At 34.7% G+C, this 21,607-nt stretch overlaps 2 protein-coding genes across 12 annotated transcripts in view; both read left to right on the top strand.

Annotated features, from left to right (window-relative positions):
• LOC126728939 (probable LRR receptor-like serine/threonine-protein kinase RFK1) overlaps positions 1 to 5,920 on the top strand; it is a 51,023-nt gene extending 45,103 nt beyond the window's left edge. For 4 of the 6 annotated variants that reach the window (XM_050434687.1, XM_050434684.1, XM_050434688.1 and 1 more), the window contains 8 exons: positions 1,485 to 1,873; positions 1,949 to 2,147; positions 2,868 to 3,014; positions 3,897 to 4,015; positions 4,086 to 4,296; positions 4,602 to 4,839; positions 4,967 to 5,117; positions 5,249 to 5,920. In XM_050434687.1, coding sequence (XP_050290644.1) covers positions 1,485 to 1,873; positions 1,949 to 2,147; positions 2,868 to 3,014; positions 3,897 to 4,015; positions 4,086 to 4,296; positions 4,602 to 4,839; positions 4,967 to 5,117; positions 5,249 to 5,629 — 1,835 coding nt within the window. In that variant the 3' untranslated portion in view covers positions 5,630 to 5,920. The remainder of the gene's footprint in view (positions 1 to 1,484; positions 1,874 to 1,948; positions 2,148 to 2,867; positions 3,015 to 3,896; positions 4,016 to 4,085; positions 4,297 to 4,601; positions 4,840 to 4,966; positions 5,118 to 5,248) is intronic. The other 2 variants (XM_050434690.1, XR_007656423.1) reach the window with 2 other exon arrangements.
• The window catches only part of LOC126728944 (probable leucine-rich repeat receptor-like serine/threonine-protein kinase At3g14840), a 42,493-nt gene extending 28,509 nt beyond the window's left edge, over positions 1 to 13,984 (top strand). For 3 of the 6 annotated variants that reach the window (XM_050434709.1, XM_050434711.1, XM_050434710.1), the window contains 5 exons: positions 12,254 to 12,373; positions 12,993 to 13,038; positions 13,352 to 13,423; positions 13,538 to 13,609; positions 13,755 to 13,984. In XM_050434709.1, the coding sequence (XP_050290666.1) occupies positions 12,265 to 12,373; positions 12,993 to 13,038; positions 13,352 to 13,423; positions 13,538 to 13,609; positions 13,755 to 13,830 (375 nt within the window). In that variant the 5' untranslated portion in view covers positions 12,254 to 12,264 and the 3' untranslated portion in view covers positions 13,831 to 13,984. Of the gene's footprint in view, positions 1 to 11,960; positions 12,374 to 12,992; positions 13,039 to 13,351; positions 13,424 to 13,537; positions 13,610 to 13,754 lie in introns of those variants that run through there. The other 3 variants (XM_050434712.1, XM_050434713.1, XM_050434708.1) reach the window with 2 other exon arrangements.
• Positions 13,985 to 21,607: the final 7,623 nt, after the last annotated feature.

Genomic DNA, 21,607 nt, shown 5'->3' on the forward strand with positions numbered 1-21,607 from the left:
TCAATCATTTCAGCCCATTAAATGAAAATTGTTTAAGGAATTCTACATAGATTAAGTCCTTTCATTCAAACCAAAGAAAAACAAAAGAGATTAATGATTTGAGTAATTGAGCTTGAACTTTTGCTTCTTTAGTTTTGAAATCAACAGGTGAATATAATGAATCTTTAAAGCCTAAAAAATTTCAACTCCACAAGGTCTTCTAGATTACTGTTAACTCTAGATGCCTTTTGTGAGTTTTGAACCATGGGGGAGATTAGACCATTTTCTACTTTTCAGTTAGCTTGGTGTTGGTTTTGGAACTGTTTTCAGAATGGATTGGATGTCTGTGCATGGCGTCTTTACTTTAAGCTGTAGGATGAAAAGATTTCACAGGATGCTTGGTGTGGGAAGATGCCTTTTCAGCTCTTGTTTTCTGATTTATTTCCGTCATTCAGTACAACTGTATAAGTGAAAAAATGGCTAATTATATGGGCTAGATAGGATTGATCTTACATACAAATCTGAGGTTAGTAAAATTGGAATCAGAATCAGTTGAGGTTTCAGTCCTTATGCTTCATGATGTTCAAGGCTGCAGTTTTGATGAAGATAGATGTTAGAAGCTAAGCCAAAAGTCATCTGATTGAGTTAAATTTGGCTATAAGTTATTGTTTGTTTTGGGAATGTAGTTCTTATTTGCGTTGTTATGGTGGACAATTTGTTAAAAAAGAGGCAATTTAATATCAGCTGGTGTCATTTGTAAAGAAAGGGAGGACAGAATCATTTGTTTTGTATTGTCACTAACAATGGTTCTTTTTCTTTCCTCCTTTCTCTATTTGGGTTTATTGGGTAATGCCTGCATTAGTGATAAAGATTTTGGCAGCTTGGAGATGAGGATTTAGAAGTACAAGTCAAATGGCATGGTTTGTAATTCTTCGTTGTTTGTTGTGGTGAATTTGGAATGAGAGGAACAATATGGTATTCAAGGCAGTAACTCCAAAAGTACTAGCTATCTTCTTTTGCTGATTATGGCACTTTCTGTGGATATAATTGAAACATCGAACTAGTGGTCAATTTGTATAATTTTTTCCTTTCACTCTTTGCTTTTCCGGTGTTTCTCTTGTATACCTTTCGTTCTATATGGCTACACCCTTTCTATCTAGCATTTCTCTTAATCAGATTTGTAATGCCCAAAAAATGAAATTGTAAAAACTTGACAATATGACTAGAATAGCGTGATTCATTTTCTAAAACCTTATTCTTGGAGAGAGGAGAGAAGACCTTGAAATGAAAGTGAATCTATAGTTTTTTTGATAGCTTGCTTTGAAGTACTGTGCATGGATGTGCACCATTGGATTGATTTCTCAGTTCTCACTATACCAATGTGAAATCAATTTAGCATTCTGAAAAAAAAGAAAAGAAGCTGTATAAAATGATGACCTCCATATTGTTGCATTATAGTTTACATGTAAGCTTGCTTTCTCATTTTTCTCTACATATCATGGCAGATTCGAATTGTTTGCATGTTAATTCTGGTGGAAAGGATGCAACCATCAAGGAGAATAAAACAAATTTTGTTTATGAAGGAGATGGTGATGTTGAAGGTGGTGCTGCAAAATACTTTATTAAGGACAACAGTTATTGGGGATTTAGTAGCACTGGAGACTTCATGGATGATTTTGATTCCCAAAATACACGTTACACTGTGTCTCCGTCATTATCAAATATCTCTGAATTGTATACAACAGCACGTAGATCTCCTATATCACTTACTTATTTCCATTATTGCTTAGAAAATGGGAACTACACTGTAAGTCTCCATTTTGCAGAAATACAGTTTACAAATGACAAGACATATAACAGTCTTGGGAAGCGTATATTTGATATCTACATTCAGGTAATTGGTCACAATGATGAAAATATGTATCCTTGATGTTGCAGATTAAGGTTTAATCAGACCACTTTGTTGCAGGAAAAATTAGTGTGGAAGGATTTCAATATTGAAGATGATGCTAGTATTGCTCAGAAGCCAGTAATAAAACATGTATCTAACATTAGTGTGGTAAACAATGTCTTAGAGATCCGATTCTATTGGGCTGGTAAAGGAACGACGAGAATCCCTAATAGTGGAGTTTATGGTCCCCTTATATCAGCTGTTTCTGTGATTTCCGGTGAGTTATTTAAGTGAATGTCTCTCCTTTGTCATTTTAGAGATGCCGTGTTTCTGAGGGCCCTTCTTAGGACACCACTACTTGATGGTCCTCAAATCAATTCCCATGATTTCCAACAAAATGTAATCATAGGAATCTTTGGGTGAAAAATTAAATTGCAATGCATTTATTGCTCTGACACACTTGTGGAATCAGGATAATTATCTCCAGTTCAAAAGTATTATAGAATATGTTACTTGTGAGATTAAGACAGTGCAGCACTATAATTCCTTTTCAAAAAAAAAATTGTTCTATGTGAGGCCCTTGCTTTCAACTGCAGAAGTAGCTGATAATTAGTTATTAGCCCTTATTGGTCGATTTCAGTTAGATATGTTATGCTTTACATGGAAATGATTGCCTAGGGGTTAGTGGTTTGATATGCCATGTACTGTAGTATATCTCTTCTCTACCTCAGGTAGAGTGAACCTTTTAGTTTCAATTTTGTGATAAATCAAGAATTTTATAGATTGTCTTTGGTGGGAATTTTAGTTTGGATTTTATGACTAACGCTTCAGTTTAAAAAACCACCCCATGCGCATTTTCTGTCTAATTAACAAATAATATATTTTCTTTTTCTTGATGTTTGTGTCTACTTTATTCAATGAACATATGGGTGGCCAAGTTTTTGGGTCTTGTTCAATTTTAATTGGTTGCTTGTGATGGTGATTTTTTTGTGTGCAGATTCCAAATTTTGTTCAAATGGTGGAACCAAGCAAAATGTTTATATCATTGCTGGTGTTGCAGTTGGAGCATTATTCTTGTTACTCTTTATAGTGGGAATCCTTTGGTGGAAAGGCTGTTTGTGGAGGAAGAAGGGGAGAAAAGAAGGTGCAGGCTTTAGTAGATGTCTGATTCTAAAATTTATTTAATTGCCTCTACTTAGTCAACTTTAACAAGTAATTATGCCAAAAGAGTAGGCTGTCTTGACTCTTGAACTTTTGCAGTTTCAGTTGCTAGAGAATTTTGTGCAAGTGTGCATAATCAATTTTTGATACATAATATTATAAGTTGTTTGCTTAATAGCAACATCTGGACTATACTTAGCTTCTAGAATAGTTTCAGTATGCAATGAAATATCTACAACATTTTTCTCAAGGTATAGTTTTGTGCTGTTTAATTACACAAAATTGGTTTAATATAATGGAAGTTGTTAGAATTATGGTCAAGTAATTAAATTCACCATTTCCTAACAGTTTAAGTTTTTGGGGCAATCGATAATTTATCATAGTATTAGAGTAGAAAATCCTGAGTTCAATCCCTGTTCCCATTCTTCCTCCCATTTAAAATGTTAAAAATCCCATGTATTGGACCACACTTAGTAAGGGGCAGTTTGGGACTACACATGAGAGGGATTGTTAAAATTATGGTTGAGTGATTAAATTCACAATTTCCTAATAGATTAAACTTTTGGAAAAATTGGTAATTTATCATGAGTATATGAGTTAAATAGATTTTTTTTTCTTCTATGAAATTGGTTGTTCAAAATTGTTAGGGTGGATTTCATTTTTACTGAATTCGAATTCACAAGTTCCGGTTCAAGTGGTTGAATTATTGCTCCTTAATGATAAGCTTCTGTGTAGTTACAATGAAAATTTTCAATTTTAATGTATCTGAGCATATCATCTTTCCTTAAGTGTAACTCAAGAAAGTAATTACAAAGAAAACTAACAATTCCTTATCATACTGCTTCATACGTGCCTCCTTGAACAGATGTTAAAGGACTAGATTTGCAGACAGGAACTTTTACCTTAAAACAAATAAAAGCTGCCACTAATGACTTCGATTCTGCCAACAAAATTGGAGAAGGTGGTTTTGGTCCTGTATACAAGGTATTACTCTGACATGGTTAATCCCATTTGAGTACTGATTTTCCTGCTTATCTGACAAGGTTGGGTGCAGGGTCAATTACCTGATGGTACTGTCATAGCAGTTAAGCAGCTCTCATCTAAATCAAAGCAAGGAAATCGTGAATTTCTAAATGAAATAGGCATGATTTCTTGTGTGCAACACCCAAATCTGGTGAAGCTTCATGGATGCTGTATTGAAGGAGAGCAATTATTGTTGGTCTATGAGTACATGGAAAATAATAACCTTGCCCGTGCATTATTTGGTGAGTATTATGTAATCTTGGTTAGCACTGAGCTATTATGAAATTTTTTCATGATTAGAATTTAATTATATTGAGCAAGAATTAAGTCAGGTGAGCTTATCTGGCTTTCAGATTATCCTTGGATTTTATTTTTTTCATGATTTTCTGGTTGGGCAGCTCTATGGGATTTGAATTTGAATTTTCTGGTTATTGGTTTCTTCTTATATTTATGCCTTTTCAATGAATTTCATTACATACGAAAAAGAAAAAGAAACAGAAAAAGAAAAGATCTGAGATGACTTATCAATATTTTGTTCTTACTGTAGGTCCAGAAATCAATCAGCTTAAACTGGACTGGCCTACAAGGCTTAAGATATGTATTGGGATAGCAAGAGGCTTAGCTTTTCTCCATGAAGAATCAAGAATCAAGATTGTTCACAGAGACATCAAAGCTACTAATGTGTTGCTGGATGGTGACTTAAACCCTAAAATATCTGACTTTGGATTGGCTAAACTTGATGAAGAGGAGAAGACCCACATTAGCACCAGGGTAGCTGGAACCATGTCAGTTCCCATCTTATTAATAACTTCTAGTTATTTATGTTATGATTTTAATAATTAAATTTGATGTTTAGAAAATTTTTATAAATTTTGGAGTTGAATCACAAGACATTGAGATTTTGATTTGCAGAGGATATATGGCACCAGAATATGCATTATGGGGTTATCTGACCTACAAGGCAGATGTATATAGTTTTGGAGTTGTGGCCTTGGAAGTTCTCAGTGGAAAGAGCAACAATAATTATATGCCAAGTGACAATTGTGTTTGCCTTTTAGATCAGGTACTTTCTAACTTCATATCCCAATTTTATTCATAACACGTCATTAATGCATCAATTATTGCTTACTAATTGTGAAGCTACTACCAAGTAGCAACATTTCCATGATAGTAATTGGATAATTTATATTACAGGCCTGCCATTTGCAACAAACTGGAAACTTGATGAAGCTAATTGATGAGAGCTTGGGGTCAGAGGTCAATGTAAAAGAAGCAGAAATTTTGGTTAAAGTAGCTCTTCTGTGCACAAATGCATCCGCATCACTTAGGCCTACCATGTCTGAAGTCGTAAGTATGCTTGAAGGGCGAATGGCTGTTCCAGACATGATTCCTGAAGCAAGTACCTATAGTGATGATCTAAGGTTTAAGGCTATGAGAGACCTTCATCGACAAAGGGAAAATCATAGTTTGAGCAAAAGCCAAACCCAAAATTCAACAGCAATCCATACATTCTCCTCTCCCACTGTATCTACCCAAGATTTTTATGAAATCAATCCAGAATCTAGTACTGTTTAGAGTGATGAGCATTCCGATTAGTTCCTCATTGAGCAAAAGCCAAACTCTATACCTGACTTCTTGTGGCTATTACTAAAGCTTCATCTATACACATGGACATGATTTGGCATGATAAATCATCCGGGAAAAGTTTAAAGTAGGGATGCACTAATATAATGTAATTATTTCTGTATAAATGTTTTTTTAGGATAGAGAGGGAATATGTAGGGATTTATTTATTTTCATTCTTTCTTGTGTTCTATTTATAATTTATTTATGGTAAAAATAGTAAAAATTGAATTTGCTGTGTTACATTATTTTCTCCACTATGAAAATTTTAAAGTGGGGGTCTTTTTTCAATCATGGTACTAAAACTTGAGAAAATTTATGTCTCCATTACCTCTTTAAACAATTTTTTAAAATCAAACTAGTTGAATTTGAATATTACTTGGGAAATTCTTATCAGAATCAAGTCATGCTAATCAAATTTGTCTTGAGATCAAATCTTTGAGTTCATGTGGGTATGGACTGTATGGTATTGGCTCAATTAAGAGAACTAATTAAAAATAAATGATTCAAACACAAGTAGCTAAAATAAAAACTAGTTCGAATGTAAATGAGCAAACTACTTGCATTAAATCAAGTGTTAGATACAAACAATTCTGTGCCTGAAGTCTAAAGAAATCAAACTAAATCTAAATGCTAAAAGGAGATTAAAAATGAACCATAAGGGAATCAATATATATATATATATATATATATGTATATAATTTTTTCTAATGTTGATACAAACTTTTTAAACCCCAATTTTTTTATTATTCTAATTTTTTTTTTAATTTGATATTTAGAGTTACCAATACCATAAATTATGTAACTTAAAACTGACGTGAACTTGCTCACTTTTTGGATAAATCAACCTAACAATAAACAAAGACTAAATTAGGTCTGATCTTCTATAAACAAGTTCAAATAATGTTTTTTCTAATTTTGGCTCATAAAACAGATTCATGTTGATATTGACAATTCAAATGAATGTATGGAAGCCTTCCTCTTGCTTAAATGATAAAAATGATTTTTAAAGGTGCTTGAACACAATGTTTGTAACTATAACATTATAATTAAGTGATTTTATATTTGTAAATTGATAATTCATATGTTATACATGTAATAAAATAATATGAATTTATAATCTTAAGAATGACTTTGCTACTAATTATTCCAGCACGACTTAAAATAGAGGAAAATGTAAAAAGAAAAAGTAGTATTAAAAATTAAAATACGAATACAAAATATGAGATATTGAGACAATCATATAAATTGATTTTTTTTTTTTGGCACTAAATGATAATATCTTTGAGAGGAAAACGACACACAAAAAAAAACCAACCCTTTTAATTTATTAAAACATAAAAATAGAGGTTCTTTTAAATGGTTCTTTCAGCAATTGGTATTTTGAAAGCACAAAGAAAAAGGGGTGAAAAAAAGAACACTGATTTTTTATTTATCAAAAACTATTTGAAAATCAGTATTTATTTTAAGAAAGAAAAATCAGTAGTTTTTTTTTTTGAAAATCAGAATTTCATTTAAGACGTCATTTTGGTTATATCAAATAAACTCGCACGTGCAAAAGTGCCAAGACGCAACGGCTAGTAATTATAAAACGGCTAGTCGTTTCAATTTCTCTCTCTCACTTTCCTTTCTTCACTTTTTTTTCTCTGAAAAAATTCTCACTTTTTTCTCACACTTTCCCAGATAACCCAACCCGTCTTGAAAACCAGAAAATTTTCCCTCAAGAAAGTGGTTTTCCTTTAAGAAAGTGGTTTTCCTTTCCACAAAAACAGACAGATTAAATTCAAGAAACGGACGGGTTCAAAGATTTTCCCCAAAAAATTGATCCTTTCTCTCTTCAAACGGGTTTTTAATTTTGAAATGCTTAATTTATTATTATTTTTATTTCTGTTTTTGGAGACTACTGACGGTGATGAAGAAGAAAAGGGTTTGAAGATTTTCTCTGGTGAGGGGGTTTTCCATGCCGCCGCTGGCCGATGATGCCTATGTCAGAGAGGAAGACTAATGGGTTTTTTTTTTTTTTGTGCTTTCATATGGTTTTGACTAATGGTGTTTTTTGTGCTTTCATATGGTTTAGACTAATGGGGGTTTTTTTTTTGTGCTTTCATATGGTTTAGACTAATGGGTTTTTTTATGCTTTCATATGGTCTAATGGGATTTTTTATGCTTTCATATGGTTTAGACTAATGGGGTTTTTTTTTTTTTTGGATTCTGATTTGTTTGCATGTACCTGTTGATTTGGTTCTTGTTTGTAATGAAAAAAAAAATTATTTTTGGATTTTCTTTGGTCTCTTGCTTTTTGCAATTTCCTGGTTCTTGAATTTTATTGATTTTTATTGACTAGACTTTTAAATTTAGCATAATTTTGAACGCCTTTCTTGGTTTTTTATTCTAATTGGTGTGGAATATACTTTCAAATGTATGTGGGTCTTGGGTTTTGTTGGAGTTTACACGGAGAGTGGCTTTTGGGGCTTTGTCTTTGTGTTTCCATCTTGATATTAGGCATGTTTCTTCATTGTGGGGTTTTAGAGTCTTACCATTATTGACAACATAAACATGATTTTCAGCTTCAATATTTTACTAGATTTTCTGTGTATATATATTCTGATGGATTCCTCAGATTTTTCAGTTAAATTTTGTAGCTGATTTTGTTGTTGGTAGTTAATGTTTAGTTGTTCATTACAATAATCAACTTTATTTTTATTTTTAATTTTTTCTCTGATCTTTCACTCTCCTTACATATTTATTCGGTTATTCCCATTCTGTGCAAAAATAAAGAGAGATGCTTGTTGTCTACCGTTTTGGTGGTTTCTTCAACTGATACCGAGATGCTATTTTCTGTTGTAGGTTTTTTTTTTTTTCAAACTTCAACGGTTAAATAATTCATAAACAAAAGTTGATTTGTATATTGTTGTGTTTGGAACTTGAAGCTCACAAAAGGGTCTAGTGGTATGAATCCTTAAAAAATGGAAAACAAATGTAACAAAGTGATCAGCAAGTTCAGGGAAAAAAAATATAAATATATAGAGAAAGAGTGAGGTGGAGTCAGATTTGTGCTTGTGGGTGTTACTGATTTGAAAAATATTTTAGTGTTAATAGCCTGTTGGTTATGTCTCCTTGGCTAACTAGGTGCGCCCGGGCTCCTTGGGCTTCGCCGCCAACCAAGGAAACAGCCACTTATTTGGCTCTCTTGGCATTGAAGATAACCTTTATCTCTTTCTCTTTCTTACTCAGACTCACTTCTTTTTTTTGCCTCGGTTGTTGTCAAAGATTCTTCACTCTCAGTCATACTCATACCTCCACAAGCATATATCCTCACCCCTCTTTGAGATCCATCTTTGGAGACCAGGAAACTTACTTGGGTTGGGTTGCATTCGCAAATCCTGTCCCCACACCCCTTGGAGTATTCCTTTCTATTTCTGGGACTTTTTCTTGATTGGGGGTTGTTTTTATTTTTGTTCACTTACTGGGAGGTGTGGTGGTGACTATGAGGTATCTGATTTAGGCATTTAGTACTACAGTTGAGTGTTGAAGAAGGTTAGTTTTGAAGGTATAAGAGGGGCTGAAGCTAGTTGATCTTCTTTTGCTTTCAAAGATGAAGTTTATGAAACTTGGATCAAAGCCAGATTCCTTTCAGACTGATGGGAACAATGTCAGGTGAGAGATTTTTTGGTGCCATGTTACTTTTCTTTTGAAACGTGAATTAGGAATTGCTGATGCTGCTATCTTATGTTTGATGCATTTCAGTTTGTCTTGCATAAGCTTGTTATAGATGATTTTTGGCCCTTTCAATTGTCTCTCTCTTCATTAAAATTTCTCTTTATGATCTCTTTTGTATTAGATTTACCATTATTCTTTCGTAGATTTTCCATTTAGCGCGTACTGTTGCAGTTCGATGGAAAAGTTTGAATTTTGAGTTATATTCTCTGATACTATGTAGACAGTAGATATACTCTGCCCAGGTAAATAGTTGTTTGAGGTTTATTTCCTGCTCCCATTGGGGACTGCTAACAACTTCGTAGCCTATTGAAATTAGGGCTTATTTAAATGTTGTTGGGTTTGAAAGTTCCTGTTAGTTTATTGTCATTCTTTTTGACCTTTCCCATTTTTTGGCCCACATTTGTACTCATTTCCTGTACTTTTGATATTGACGTTGAATTTTGATGATATATTTCTTCTTGGCATTTTGAGGTTTGAAGAATGGTGCTCTATTTTCTTAGTTCTAACTTCTAACTACATTAGGACAATAGAAAATTCACTGTTTTTTTAAATTTCTAAATTTCTATAGTTGTGCTAAATTTTCTTCAGAAGATCATGACTTCACAGTTTGGATTGTTTGCTGCAGGTATTGTAGTATTGTTTTTCCAGTACCTCCTCAGTTGACATTATTGACAATTGAATGTGATGGGATGTTCTTATTAATCGAGTGAATAATTAGCTTTTGAGTAGTAATTCAGCAAAAAAAAAAAAAAAAAATTTGAGTAACAATTCACCAAATCTATATATATATATTTTATATATTTATTTATTTATTTGGAACTTTGGGTTTATCTATCTACCAAAAAGTTCAGGAGTATGGATCTGATCCTCAAATTAATTATTAGCAAATTTGTATCACATACACATATATTAGGAACAGCAATCCAACTTGAGTTAAGATAGTATGATTGAAGTTTTTCCCTTCTCATAAATGTTGTGGGGAAATTGTGACCCTTGTGATTGTAAACCCTCATATTCTTTTAATTGACAACAGATGGTAACTATGAGGTTCAAGTAGGTACTTTAATTTAGCTTTCATAAAGATAACTTGAACTTGGTGTATTTGAAACTACTTTGGTCTAGCAATATTGCTTTTTGGCAAGTATTTGTAGTTTTACTCCGAATTCCAACAACTTTACGACTAAGGTCTTGCATTATCTCAGTATTGGTTCTGTTTTGGAATGTTTCCTCTGGTGAAGTGGATTCCTTGTATTAGTTTAATGCTTCAGAGAATTTACATGGAAATGCGAAAAAGTTTGAATGAATAGTTATGCCTTGCTTATTAGTGAACTTTCCCATGTAGGTAACATATAAAGATAGTGTTGGAAGGCCTGTTGATGAGTTCAGATATTGTTCATCCTTTAGGAATGCCTTTGCTCATGCTTAAAGTTTTTTTGTATGTGTCTTTATAGTTATCAGTTCATTACGAGGAACATAACTATGTGCAGGTATGTGGCAAGTGAGCTGGCAATGGACATCATTCTTATTGTAGGGGATGTAAAATTTTATCTTCATAAGTTACAATATTCTTTGGCTGAGTAATTTAGTATGTACTGAAGATAATTCTTTTCAATGTTTTTGTTTTTATTTTTTTAAATTTTAATTTCTTGCTCCAACACCTGTATCACTGTCCTTGAATTGTGGAATTTTTGATTCATAGAAGGGACACTAGCTACTTATGCAGCATGAGTAATCTATTTGCACTGGCTGATCCTTATACAAGAATCTGCTATGATTGTTTCTATTTTTAAATTTTCGATCCACTTCCCTTTCCTTCTCTGGAAAAAGTACAAGCTTAGTTAGTTATATATAAAAGCCTCTAAACTAATTCCAACATACGGAGTGACAATGATCTATGCTAACTCAAGAGTTCTCACATGCTTGTGGAGCAAGGCTTAAATTTTAAGTGTGATAAATTGGTTTGTTTAATGAAAATTCTATATATCTAACCTATTACTGGATAAAGATTATTAAAATAGTATTAGAATCCACTTAGTTGATAATTGCCTGATAATTTAATTATAGTAATCAAATTGGGCTAAAAAGGAATTATAGGCATGGTTATCAAGGGATGGAATCAAAAGGTTTGTTAAGAGGCATTAGTGGGATTACCTTTAGCTTATAATTTTAGAACTTAGCCACTTTGGTCTCTAATTTACAATTCAATTGCACTCATAATAATCCAAGGCCTGTGTTGATGTTTCCAAGGTTGACTGGTCCTATACCTATAACCGAAAGAAGCTTCCAAAGGAAAATGGGAATGATCCAAACTGGAATGGCATTAGAAACTGTCTGGTGCCTGAGGACTGGTGGGTTGAGGATTTGTGTGAACTTGAAATTGATCATTATAAGCGTGTTCTAATGATTATTAGAGCAAAAAGGATAGTTTCTAATGATGTGATTAGAGCAGCCTTAAATTTGTTATAATTTGGGAGTTCTAGTTTCTATTTGATTATGAGCCGATGTGTCCCTTCAAGAACAAAGAAAAAGAGAAAGTTAGAGACAAAATGGGTAATTAAAGTGTAGAATGGTATGTTCCTATTATTTCACTTCAAGTCTTAGGTATTTAGAACTGATGGACAAGGTTAAGCTCACTGCATTTCCAATCTAAAGTTAGCCTGCAAAAATGGCATTACTCAAGTGAGAAGATAAATATTTTCCTTGCTTGGTGCTTTTTAATGTAAATTTCTAAGTTCATGTAGCCAAAATAGGGAGTATTGAATTGGCATTGTTTTACATCAAGTGCAATTGTACAACACTGATTTGACATGTTATGTTTATTTGATTGTGGATGTTGTTTAGTTGAGGCACTCAAAGAAATAACTAGTATGATAGGTGTGAAGTATTGGAGGTTTAACGCTAGTTCTTGCCAAATTGAAATGGTTGGGGTAACACCAGAGACACCTGGGAATGCTGAGAGCAGCATCATTTGTGAATGTAAGAATAATAACACTTTCTGTCATATCGTAATGATGTATAGTTCCCTCATCTTATTACTAATTACTATTACTGCAATTCTTCTATCTGATGCGTGAGTCTGTCTCCACATGATGGATAAAAGTCTAAAAGTTACTCATCTATATATTGTTATTGCTAATAATTTTATCACACCATACATTGTAAATGTATTCCAGTAAACATTATTTTTAAAAGCAATTTGTTTACATCTCTTAGCATGTTATCATTGATTTGCTTTTCATGATACTCAATATTTTATTTCTCATTTGTATAGAGTGCTAAATGTAAGATTGTTTTCAAATGCTTCAATTACATGTTTGATGGTAATATTTTGCTGCACTAATTTCTAGCAAAATTCACAAGGTTTGAATAGACATTTTTTTCCAGTGCTTTTCAATTTATGCCTGGCTTCCTCTAATTGTAGTGATTTTGCGTACAACTATCTCAACGGAACAATACCATTGGAATAGGCTTCAACACAATTAACCTCAATGTGATCTTTTGTAAAATTATATTGATAAAGTTTATATTTATTTGCTCTTATCTTAAATTAACCAGCAAGTAATGCGCAGCTCTGTTTTCGTGAATCGCTTCTCAGGGAAAATTCCAAAGGATTTGGGAAATACTACTACTCTCACATACATGTACGTTTTGAACTTTGGTTTTACTCAATCATGTATATCTTGTACAATGGACATTTATGGTGATTGAAGTCTTTGTGAGTGGGATGCAGTTGTGAAATGAAGTAGAAAGGCTTTGGTTTCCCTGTTAAATGTATTGTCATGACCTCAAAACCTGTGGAACTTTTCATCCTTTATCTGTTACATAATAGATTTGATATCCCTGCACTCCATAGTGACCTCATGGAGGGATTAATTATGTTTTTTCTAGCAAGCTTTTTTAGTAATCTCAATATTTCATTTTTTTTATCTTGTTTTTTTCTCCCTTTTCTAACAGGAGCCTTGAAGCAAACCAATTCTCTGGCTTTGTTCCTCCTAAGCTTGGGGATTTGACCAACTTGCAGACTTTGTGAGACGCCTCATTTCTTCATATTTGTGTTCTTTAATTCTTAAATTTTCTCTTCACTTTTAACACTTTTCTGAAGGATTTCTGTGGTTCATTGCTTCAATGTTGTAATTGCAGGGTGCTCTCCTCCAATAATTTGACAGGGAACTTGCCTATGGGTCTTGCTAGGCTGAGAAACCTAACAGATTTGTGAGAATTTATTATATCTACCTCTTTTTATATATTTGCCTTTCTTTTAAGCTTAAATACCTACCTCTATATACATGTTTGCCTTTCCCTTAAAGCATAAATATCAACTTTTCCTGATCAAAAATCATTTTATTGCACAATGCAGTAGGATAAATGATAACAACTTCAGAGGAATTATACCTGATTTCATACAGAATTGGAAACAATTGACAAGATTGTGAGATCCTTGTTCTTTTCGAAAAATATCTCAAGTGCTTTGAGTTCTTAATGGTATATAAATCTAAATTCAAAGTATATTCTCATTCAAATTTAAATTCTTGAAGAGAAATGCATGCGAGTGGACTTGAGGGACCCATCCCACCAAATATATCTCTTCTGAATAATTTACTTGAGTTGTGAGTAAAAAACCTTCCCATATCCATCCAGAAGTATGATAGGATGTGAGTTTGATTTTGTATATTAATCAATGGTTTTGGCTTATGGTTTGCATCCTTACAATAGGATTAGTGATGTCAAGGGGCCAAATCAGGATTTTCCTATGTTGAGAAACATGACTGGCATAGGAAGATTGTATGTTTAGTACTTACATTGTCAAATTATATAATTTTTTTGACTTGATGATGGTTGATTTGATATTCGGTTATGCATTTTAGGGTTTTGAAAAACTATAAGATTTCTGGGGAGATACTTGCATACATCTGGCAGTGAAAAATCTGGAGATGTTGTAAGTAAAGCATGTCAAGTATTGGAGCATGGTTTTTCCTTAGTTTGCAATGTTTAAGTTATCATCATTATAAACATGCAAAGTAAACATGCTTTTGCTTCAATGAACAAGAAAAATGGAGGCCTTTAAAATGAAGATACAAAGTAAGGGTGGATTACTATTAAGTATTATTTTCACTTATAAAATGTAGACATTGGGCAGATTTTTTTGCATTTATTTGATGAATGAAGGTTGGGAAGATGTCAGTGTAGATAATTTAATATAAAGATTCAGTGTTCTGAATGTTTATGAGCATTTATAGATTCTAATAGTTGTCATTGTAAATATGCAAATGTTAATTGACGCATGCAGCTTTCAATTGGTACTTAGAGAATACACGGCAAAAAGACATAGCAAAAGTTTATACAACGAAGAAAAGTAACATGTGAGCATTACAAAATAATGTAAAAAACCTCAAATAAGAAGAAAGATTGTAATGATTTTGAATAATGAGGTAGAAATAAGTTCTAACTCAAACATTATTGGGAATATCATGATTAGCTAATATATGGACACACACTTATGTAAACCCCTCTAGATATTTGTATGTATAAAATTGATCAACCATTAGAATCTAGAAACATCAGATACCTAATACATGAACAAGTGGCATTAGTTGTTTTCTTATTACTATTGTCTTGTTTTCTTCTATTTTTCGGAAACAGGTTAGTAGATGCATAACATTTTGATAGAATCAGTGCTTGTTTCAAGAGAAAATTAACTACTAGTAGTGTTAACTGAATGATGCCTAATGCCTTGTTAACTACTTTTTCCTTTTTTAAATTACAAATGTTCTACTTTTTGATATACTGACTTGGAAAATTGCCCAAGGATTGATAATGGTTATTTGGTCGGGGAACTTCCACCTAGTATAAACTTAGAGCCCCTGAGATTCCTGTAAGTATATTGAAATATGGGCGTATTTACTTACATATTAAAACTAGTAAGCATTTCATTTTCAAAGTCTGGAGGACTCAGATTTATATAAACACAAGCACCTGAAAAGTGAAATACATGCGTACACAAATGCATGCATGTTGTTCACGATTTCTTATGATTAAACTTGCCTTCTGGTACAGAACCATTTCTCGGTATCCTGCCAAATGCAGGCTTAGATTTTCATATTGGATTTGTTCAATTGTTTTCGCATTCTAGTATTGGTATATCATACTAATCTTCCGATGTTGCTTTTGTTAGCTTTTTAAATGGCAACTTGCTAAGTGGAAATGTGTGAGACTCGGTCTTGAAAGAAGGAAGTAATATGTATCTTTCTTATCCAGGATGCTTTTAAAAATATTGTGAGAAAATAGAAGTAGCAATCAAGTGGCAATTGTGATGAAACAATTGGATTGATCTGATGAGGCAATTGAGGCTACCAAATCTTTTGTCATCTCTGCCCTTATGATTCTCAAGAATCTCTTGGCACTGTGTTAGTTGAACTCTGCAAGGTAAAACTAAAACCAGTTTTATCCAATAAATAGTTTCTTATATTTTACTTGTCATTCTTTGTCATTTGCTGTTTAGCTAGTTACATATGTTTCATCACCTTAGAAAGGTTAGTTGGGTGAAATGCTTGTATCGCCTTAGAAAGGTTAGTTGGGTGAAATACTAGATCTTGTTCCTGTAGAGATGGGAAAATAATGATATTGTCACATATGAAAGGCGCTTCTTCCATCCTTTTGAGTATGCTCTCCAGGCTCCCATGTGGTATAAGCCAGAGCACGTCTAATTATATAAAAAGCTGAACTTTGCCAACACTGGTTCATTCCATATTGTTGTGTGAGTTCTAATTATAATAAAATAAGGCTGAATATCATATTGCCTGGTTCTATTCACATATGAAAGGCGCTTCTTCCGTCTTTTTGAGTATGCTCTCCAGCCCCCTCTGTGGTATAAGCTAGAGCACGTAGCTGCAAACAAGCCTGAGGTACCTTTTGGGGTTTTTGAACAGAAGCAATATGATGGACCTCAGTCTTCTGTTATTCCTAGAAACCATGGTTTGTATAAATTCTAAGTCTGAGCCTTTCATGATTTACTTTTGTTCCTCCACAAAATAGAAAAGTTTTTGAAACTGATTCTGTTGTTTTCATTTATGAATTTATTACTGCATTTATTAGATAACATGAACTAGTATCAATTTTTTAGACCCTGGTTTTGCTCATTGAGAAGCCCTTAAACTTTGTAACCGTCTAAATTGTCATTATGGTGAAATAGTATTCTCTTTTTGATCACAGATTGGTTTGATGGTCCTAATACCTTTATAAGGTTTATATGTCATAAAAGCTGGTTGGGTGGGAAGAAGAGCTATTTTGCTTTGCAACTGCCTAAAAGGTGGGGTGGGTATTTGATCTTGATCTAGCACTCCTTGGTAATATTGATGTATACCAATCTTTTCAGAATTAGTAAAGAACAAGGTATTTCTTCTTTTCCTTTTTTTCTATTTTAATACTTATCTGAAAATATCACAAGTGGATGAGATTGGTTTTGCACCAGCAATCTTAGGAGATGGGATGTTTGCTACATCAGAGTTGTTTCCATGGTCCCCTTGTTTTTTTTTTTGTTATGGAAACTGAACTTTCATTCAAGAAGAAAAAATATACAACCAGATCAGAACACACAAGTAAAACCAGAGTAGAACAACAGGACAAAACAAAGGCACCAAAATAGACCAAAAACCAGGTTAAGCTAGCTAGCTGTAAGCATCTGTGTGAAGAAGGCCAGCTACAAACTCTGGAGCTGTACCAAACCAGCTCTTCAATTCTCCAGACCTCTTGGCATATTGTGCAAGTTCATGGGCTACCTTGTTGCCATTCCTGCTTATGTGCCTAGTCACTGCCATTCAAAATTTTGACATTTCTTGGATAATACCAGCAATAATGTGGCCAGCCACTCCCCTGCAATCTTTGGCTTGTACTGCTTGAATAATCTGCAAAGAGTCTCCTTCCAACATAATATTTTCCAGGCCCAACATATGGGCAGGACAATGCCTTGTTCCATGGCAATGGCTTTAGTTTCCTTAATTGCAAATTTACCAGGTAAGGGCAAGCTAATGGATGCAACCACTTGATTTTCCCAATCCCTAATCACAACACCCACATCAGAATGACGATCCATAGCAGGGATAGCTCCATCCACATTTATGAGGAACACACCTTCCGGGGGAGGCTTCCATGCTCTAACCTCATTTTTTTTGTAGCCAATAGGTTGTTTGCATTCTTAATATCTTCAATCATATGAATTGTTGTCCCCTATACCTGATCCGCTGTTGTTTTACTGGCTTCATACACTAATTGATTTCTGTAATACCATATCCCCCAGGCCACTCCAAACAACTTTTCCAAATCACTTTGAGCCCCTTCACTTATTATGGCTAAAGCCAGGTCTGATATATTACAGCTGCATCCCAAAATTCTTGTTGGACCAGACAGCTTTGACAAGATCACACTTTAGGATGGCATGCTCCACTGTTTCCACTTCTTTTCTGCAGATGGGGTAGATGGCATCTGTTTGAACTCCTCTATTATTTAAATTCATCATAGTGGGAATCGCATTCATACATATTTGCCAAGCAAAAATGCGAACTTTTTCTGGGATATTTAAGTGCCACATCTTCTTCCAAAGAGGGGTTCGCATGTCTCCCACTGAAGATTCTCCTTGTGAATTTATTTCACCACTTGCTTGGCTACAAAGTCAGCACTCTTCATTGAGAAAATTCCTTTTTTATTACCCACCCAAATGATGGGGTCTTCTAGTAAGTGGTGACTGATGGGGATGTTGAGAATCGTTTCCACCTCAAAAGGGAGGAAGATATTGTCCAACCTATCTTTTCTCTATGTTCTTGTGTCTATGTCTATGGGTGCTGATACCATTGGGCAATCCCTAAAATCTTTTTGCGGGGATATGACCTTGTAGGTTGTAGGAGTTGGCATCCACTTATTGGCCCACTCTCCATCTAGTGCCTTGCTTAAGAACCTCCAAACTTTTGTAGATACTCCTCCATGCATAGGATGGGTTGCTCCCCAAATCGGCACTAAGGACATCACAATTTTGGAAATATTTTGCTTTGTACAACTAGGCCATCAAGAAGGACGGCTCTTCATGCATTCGCCACTCTTATTTAGAAAGCATAGCAAGATTGAAAGCTTGAAGATCCCTAAATCCCATACCTCCTTCCTTTTTTCTTTGCACATCTTTGACCAGCCCACCCAAGCAATTTTTGATTCTTGCTGCCTTTGCCCCCACCAAAAGTTTTGCATCATTCCTTCAATGTCATCACATAGGCCCTTTGGGAGTAGGAAACATCCCATTGTATATGTTGGTACTGCCTGAGCCACGGTCTTTATCAAAATTTCTCTACCTCCAATGGATAACAACTTTTCCTTCCACCTTATCAGCTTCTTCCCTGCCCCTCCCTCCCCTTTACTTCATTGAAAGCTTGTTTCTTTGACCTGCCAATCATTGAAGGGAGACCCAGATATTTTTTGGGTTGAGCATCTTGCATTTGGCTGAGGCTTTCTTTCATTTCAGCTCTTTTCTCTTCTTCTATATTTCAGCTAGAAAACACAGAGGATTTGTCTATGTTAATTTTTTGGCCTGATGCTTCTTCGTACTTTTGAAGTATATCTAGTAGTTCCATGATTTCTTGCACAGTTGCTTTGCAATATAAAATGCTATCATCAGCGAAGAGGAGATGGATGATAGTAGGCAGTTTTTGCATATGGAAATTCTAGAGTCTTTTGTGCCTAGCTGCTTCCAAAATTAATACCGTGAAGTCTTCTGAAACTAGGAGAAATAAGTATGGGGATATTGGGTCTCCTTGGTGTAAACCCCTTGTAGGGGTTATATAGCCATGGGCAACACCATTAATAAGCACAAAATAAGTTACAGTAGTAATGCATGCAATTCATAATAAGATTTATCCATTTTTCATTTAAACCCATTCTCTCCATGACTTTCTTTAGGAAACTCCATTCTACTCAGTCATAGGCCTTGCTCATATCAAGCTTTATGGCCATATAACACTCTTTTCCTTCTTTCTTTTTTTAAGTAGTGCATGATTTTAAAAGCAAACAGTACATTATTTGTTATAAGACGGCCTGGAACAAAAGTACGTTAGTTTTCTGAAATAATGGTAGAGAGGATTGTAAGACACATTGCACAGACTTATAGGCCGGAATTCACTCATTTGGATGGGCAATTTGTTTTTGGAATGAGGTAAATATTAGCTTGGTTTAGGGCTGCTACTGATGCATTTGAGTTTAGAACATTTAGCACAATATTGATTACATCATCTCTAATGACATCCCAATATTTTTGGTAAAAGATAGCAAATATACCGTCAGGGCTCGGGGCTCTTTTTGGATGCATATTTCGGACAGCTTGAATAATTTCCTCCTTTTGAAATTCCTTCGTGAGTTGCTTATTCATCTCTTGAGTGACTTTTCCTGGAACTAGATCAGCTACTTCCTCCATTCTGGTTGGAGAAGAGGTAGAGAATAGCTCTTTGAAATATTCTGATGCTATGCTTGCAATGCCTCCCATACCATGTCTTTGAAATATTCAGCTACTTCCCCTCCCATGTCTTTGGTTGCACCGAGTGAAATATGGCCCTTCATACCCCTTGTCTTGGAAACCACAGATATTTATAGCCTCCCTAAAACCCTCCATTTGTTGCTGGGATCTTTCTAGACCTCTTGCTTTCTCTGTTGCCATTAAAATTTTATTGAAATCTCCCAAACATACCCACGACATTTGGTATTGGGAATTGAGATATCGAAGCAAATTCCATGATCCTCTCCTCAAGCTTGTTCTTGGGTTTCCATAGAACCCTGTCATCCTCCACTTGAATACTGAGATAGGATCCATAACAATTGCATCTATATGTGATTGAGAAGGTTTTAATTTCAACATCCACGTCCTTAATCCACAATAGAGCCATTCCCCCACTTCTACCTTCACTAGGGATGATTAAGCCATTAGGAAAACCAATTTTTTCTTTTACCTTCACTGTTCTTCTTGTTCCTACTTTCCTCTCCATTAAAAAGACTAATTTGGGATTACTTTGTTGCACCAATCATGCAACGCTCGAACTGTCCGGGGGTTCCCAATTCCCCGGCTGTTCCAGCTTAAGGTATTCGTGGCTCTCGGTGGTGCTGCCTTGCAGCTACCGCTGTTTGAATAAGACAGAGACTCACCTTCTCATATCCTTTTTTGTCTGCCTTCATCTTCTGTTATCTCATCTTCCAATAGCCTATGCTTCGTTCCCACTGTGCTTTCAATAATCTCCATCACTGCTTCAGTGTTTTTTAATTTTCCTCTTGCAAATTTCTTCCATTTACCCTTCTTTGTTTGGGCTTTTTCACCTTCTATGTTAGTGTACATTTCTTCGTTAGGCCCATTTTGTGTTTTCATTGGGCTTGTCACCTTCTGCTGCTCTTTGTTTTTCTCAGCCCCTTTGCCGGTTTGTGGGCCCCATTCATCACTACCAACTAACTCCACATTGTCTTCAAACACATATGATTCCATTCCTCCTTTCTCAACTCTTCTATCGTGGGTACCCACCCTTTCTGGCCTGGCAGATTTTTCTTTGCTTTTTTGAATTTGAATTTGAGTTGCTTCTTCCAAAAAGCTTCCATCTCCATCAACTGACACACCAGGTAAGGTTACATCAGGTTTTTTTTTTTTTTTTTTTTTTTTTTCCAAGGAAGTTTTCCACCACCTGGTTTTGCCTCACAGAATCTTGCCTCTGACTTTCCTTTTCCTCAGGTGCTGTACTTTGCCTTGTTTCCCCTGAATCTTGAGGATTAGTGGGCGTCACTGCTGCTTTTGCTGGACCAATTTTTAAGCTTCCCATTTTGTTTCCCCCTTGAGCTCTTAGCCATTCTCCATATTGCTGGGGTTCATTAGTAGGATTTCCCATGGATTGGCAATGTCGCCCATTGTGCCCCATTATCCCACATGAAAAACAGAAAACAGGGAGCCTTTCATATCGGAAATAAACTCAAGAGATCTCTCCTTCTGGACTAGCTTTCACCCCACAACGCCTTGCCTCAGTGATTTGTCCAAAGGAATATCTACATGAATCCTCATAAATTTTTCTTGGTCCAAAGACCATGATCTTGAATCTGCCATCAAAAAGTTCCCCATACTATTTCCAATATCTCTTCTGGGTTTTTTCCGACATCATACCTAAAGGATGACCCCATACCTGTAGCCAGAAGGGAGAATGGTTGAAG

This window comes from Quercus robur, chromosome 5 (genome assembly GCF_932294415.1).
Source record: "Quercus robur chromosome 5, dhQueRobu3.1, whole genome shotgun sequence".
Lineage (NCBI taxonomy): Eukaryota > Viridiplantae > Streptophyta > Magnoliopsida > Fagales > Fagaceae > Quercus > Quercus robur.